Below are 4,740 nucleotides of genomic sequence, written 5' to 3' on the forward strand. Positions count from 1 at the left end.
ACTTAACTGGTACTGGTACCTTTCTCTCGTATCGTGTCTTACGCGACATGCAGACTGCGATCAGAGTTTTACCACCAGCCCTCAGCTTTTCTCCTCGCCCAAGTTTTCGGACGCCAGTCCCGACGCTTTCTACGCAAACAACCTGGAGTGCACGATTACCTTCCTCGCAGCACCGATGGATATGATTAAGATTCTGTTCTTGACCTTCGACCTCGAAGAGTCGGAAAATTGCCAGTATGATTACGTTGAGGTAAAATTAATAATTACCTCCATATGTGTACTTATATCTAAACACATAAACACGTACCTATGTATCTTTCTAAATATCTATCTAGATCTCTAATACTATAGCTGTCTCTCCATCACATATACATCAACTTTTATTTAAGCAAAACATTCATGAAGTGTTAACATCGACAAAATGATGTTCGATTTTGTGTGTATTGGTGTGATTTAACAGAGATTTTCTTTCAGTTCCTTTGTGCGGATGGGGCACAGTAGAATATTTTGATAGCTCTTTCGGAATGAGGGAATCAAGACACACGTTTACCAAAACAAACCAATTAAATCCTTTCGTTATTGCTCGATTCGAATTAACCCGCTCAGAACTACAGAGTCAGAATTGGTGTATGATGTAATGCAGTCACTTTTGGTCATGATTGAGGTAAAGAGCTGTTTTTTGGGTGGTAGAAGGCTTAATGGTGCACCATGTATGTGGCCCTGAAAAGGGCCTACCCACTCCCCACATACCCAAGAAAGAATACATGGTGCACCGTCAAGCCTTCTACAACCTAATGTTCTACCACCACGGACCTTCAAAGATTTCAAAGAGCTGTTCATCGACCAGGCTTACCGATTACCCCGCCGCAGATTCGGGCCATGGGAGAAGCTTCGCCCGTTCGCTACTGCGGCTCGCTGCCGGAGTTCGTTTGGACCTCACCAAGTAACACCGCATCACTTCGTTTCCATAGCGACCACATCATAGCAGGAAAGGGGTTCCAAGCAGAATACAAAACGGCGTCTATGGAAACTGTCTATGGTAAGATCACAACTTGTAATTGCATCATGACTAGGTGATTAAGTGTGGATACTATGGCATGTGCTTGTGTGTTTATGTGCTGGAAGTTGTAAGTAGACCCCACTTTGTGTCTGCCTCATGACGTGGACAGGGCTTGACATTAGTGGTGGCCCGGTGGCTTGGGGCTACTAAAATTTGAAGGGCTACCAAATTTATCTTTCGGTAGTCCAATCAGGCAACTCAGTTGCAAAATAGATTGTTGTGTTTTACATATAGAAGCTTCGCCAATTGTATGCATGTCGCTCTGCAACCCTTCACCCCTTCTCACTCTCTCTAATACTTCTAAACCCTCCTCTCCCCTCCCCACCAGCATGCGATGTGAGTTTGACGCAGCAGTCGGGGTCATTCACCTCCCCGGAGTATCCCGGGGAATACCCGAACAATCGCGACTGCAAATATAGCATCACTGTGGAGCCTGGCTTCGTCATCAACGTCACCTTCGTGGATTTCCAGCTGGAGTTCCACCACGCCTGCGAGTATGACTTCGTCGAGGTAATGAGGGTCCATTGTTTGTTAACTCTTAGGTCCGCATTTCTAAGGTAGGCCTATAGTTGTTTGATGGTATTTGGTGTTTATCAAGATTATCTTTACGCACTCGAAGTGAGTGGGCACAGCTTGGACAAAGATTCCAGTAAAACCTGTCTTAGCGACCACATATCTATAGCGGCCTCCTGCCGTATGCGCCCATAAGAAAAAAAGAAATCCTCCTAGAAAAGTGATGTTAAAGACCCTTTGATAGCGGCCACCTGTCTACTATAACGGCCACTTTTTTCGTCTCCATTGGTTAGCCACAATAAACAGGTTTGACTGTATTTACTTCTGTCCCTTACATGAAATTGGACTATAGGAGCTGTTCAATGGGATTCTAGGTTTCCAGGAGAACAATTGCACTCGCGTTTCATTTCGTTGACACAAAAAGTTTCGTTTTTAGACGACTCAAGTGTTCAATTTTGTCTCCTCAAATCAAGAGCACTTCTTGGTTTGAGGAACATGAATCTTTGCTTAATGGGGAACGTGAACTAACGATAATTTCATTTGATAAATCGCAACAGCAGCTATACAAATGAAGTACTAAGCACAGCGTTCAACTCTAGCATTGTGGGGAAGCTTCTCTTCGAGTTCAAGGGATGGTGTGGTATTGGTGAAGATGAAGATTTGGATTTTAACTTTTTGCAAGATACCAAGAAACTTCATATGAAATAGTAGAGAGCATACCATTCTAATAGGAATTCAAAGTTTATTTGATGAAAATCGTTTTTAGAATGGCTGAGACATCCAAAACAAAGTAAAACAAAGCGATCCCAATAAAAGGATCACTCTGTTTTGAATATCTCAGCCATTTCAACAGTTTTCATCAAATAGACATTGAATTCCTCGTAGGATTACATGCTCTTTCATATTTCATAAGAGGTTTCTCATTATCTCACCAAAGAATGTTAGAAACCTGAAATTAGGTCTCAACCAAGACTGAAAATCCCTTTAAAGTGGAAGAGCAGCAGTTTAAGCACCCCTTGTCATTCAATAGGGAGCCCTAGATTTGCAACGCGGACGTTTCGACGACGATTGTGTTAGCCGCTCTACTCTCTCTCAGCGTCGCGTTGCAAAGTTTTGGCTCTTAGCTTAAAGGGATGGTACAGTTTTGGCTGAGATCTAATTTCAGTTTTCTAACATTTTTCGGTGAGATAATGAGAAACCTCTTATGAAATATGAAAGAGCATGTAATTCTATGAGGAATTCAACGTTTATGTGATGAAAATTGTTTCTGAAATGGCTGAGATATTAAAAAAGGGCTATTCTGATAAAGTGTGGGACCCACACTTTATTACGATCGCTTTGTTTTACTTTGTTTTTTATGTTTCAGTCATTCCAAACCCGATTTTCATCAAATAAACTTTGAATTCCTCTTAAAATGGTATGCTCTGTACCATTTCATAAGTGTTTTCTTGGTATCTCGCAAAAAGTTAAAAGCCAAATTATCATCTCCACCAATACTGTACAATCCCTTTAAAGCCTTAGCTTATTACCCAAAGACGCAACCTACAAGAAGTGAAATGGCGCCCCCATATCATTAGTGCATCTATAGGTAGGTCGCTGCGTCGTGAATTTGAGCGGATGCAAAAAGTCCCAGAGCCCTCAGTGAAAGCTCAGACGACGCGGGATAGATTTTAATAAGCTATTTTGCGCCTTTTCTTTTTCTTCTGAAAGTCCGCGTCGCATAAATCTGAAGCTCCCTACTGTCAAATGCAGTCATCTACATAAAGACAATAAATGCAAGCCTATCGAACTCAGCAGGGAAATCTGACTAATAGATTAATCCAGATTTATATTTTCAATTCTAATTCTGCTGAGGTTTACGATGAGTTGCTCGGCCCTGCGTCGTCTCGGAGATACTGCGGTCCGCTCGCTCCCTTCAGCGTCATGTCCGAAACCAACGACGTTTTGGTGGAGTTTCACAGCGACACCAGCGCCAGGTTTCGCGGGTTCACTGCCGAGTACGTTGCGGTCCCTCACAAAAGACCAGGCTCGCCCAAACAAGGTAAATAATAAGTAAAAATAGGTGTGTTTTTGCTGCTTTGCTTGCCAGATTTTAAGTGGAAGGCTATATATAGCAATGCAATGCTTGTCCATTGAAATTAATCAATGCACAGAAGAAAAATATTATTTCATACGATGGTCTTTCCTTTGAACAACTCTTTCCAATCGATTTTCAATCAATCATTCAACAACTATATATTATATATTTTTTTAAAGCTTATGTCATTAACACTAGGTTAAGTAAGCTCTGCATCAGTTTAAAAGTTAGGGTAAATATCTTGTTTTAAATGTGTTTCTAGAAAAAAAATTAATGTACGTCACTACTTAAAATGATGATTATCATGATTACTTTATTTGGGTACTTTTAAGACGTATCTGGTGTTACCATTATTCAAAATATTATTATCGGTAACTTATACATCTTACTATCATTATAATAAGATAGACACACCCTTTCTCATTTCTCACGTCAGTCCAAGCCCCACTGTGTGAGGATCAGACCTACCGTGATCCGAAGGGGTCGCTGACGTCACCCAACTTTCCCTACAAGTACGACAACGACGAACACTGCCGCATCGACATCCGGCTCGAAGACGAAGACGCCCGCGTTCGCGTCATTTTTCACTTCTTCGATGTCGAAGAACACCAGGATTGCACGTGGGACTTCGTACAGGTGGGTGACTGGAACCCTATTGAGCTCACTGAGTTTCAGAAATATTTTTATAGTTTTGTGCCACATTAGCTTATCATGATTATTTCCTATTAATGAATGAATGAATGAATCAGTTCATTGATTAATTGGTTAATCTATTTCATTATATGTTTATCTTCTTCTCGAGCAATATATTTGTGTTTATTGATTCATTAATTATCTGTTAATTCATATATTTTATTTCTACTTTTCATTGTTGGTGTTTGCGTAAGGGAGAGTAAAACATTACTGTTATGTCATTCATTTCGTGTTTATATTCAATCGTTTGTTCAGTTACAAAATCTTGAAAACTTTCTAAATCCCAAACTGCTTCTCAAATCGGAAACAAATTTCAAAATGTTCGAGTTCCTTTTTCTCTCATATTGGCAAAGTTGTCAAAATTCTCTCTGATTTTGTGAATTGTGACTTGTGAATT

The 4,740-nt window shown here is 40.5% G+C and overlaps 1 protein-coding gene across 1 annotated transcript in view; it reads left to right on the forward strand.

The window, feature by feature from the left end:
• Positions 1-1,023: 1,023 nt before the first annotated feature.
• The window catches only part of LOC139738406 (blastula protease 10-like), a 4,000-nt gene continuing 283 nt past the window's right edge, over positions 1,024-4,740 (forward strand). Inside the window, exons 1-4 of the mRNA XM_071649043.1 lie at positions 1,024-1,039; positions 1,389-1,570; positions 3,428-3,614; positions 4,087-4,286. Coding sequence (XP_071505144.1) covers positions 1,024-1,039; positions 1,389-1,570; positions 3,428-3,614; positions 4,087-4,286 — 585 coding nt within the window. The remainder of the gene's footprint in view (positions 1,040-1,388; positions 1,571-3,427; positions 3,615-4,086; positions 4,287-4,740) is intronic.

Source organism: Diadema antillarum, unplaced genomic scaffold (assembly GCF_040938485.1).
Source record: "Diadema antillarum isolate AM-2024a unplaced genomic scaffold, OU_Dant_1.0 seq00000740_RagTag, whole genome shotgun sequence".
NCBI classification, from domain to species: domain Eukaryota; kingdom Metazoa; phylum Echinodermata; class Echinoidea; order Diadematoida; family Diadematidae; genus Diadema; species Diadema antillarum.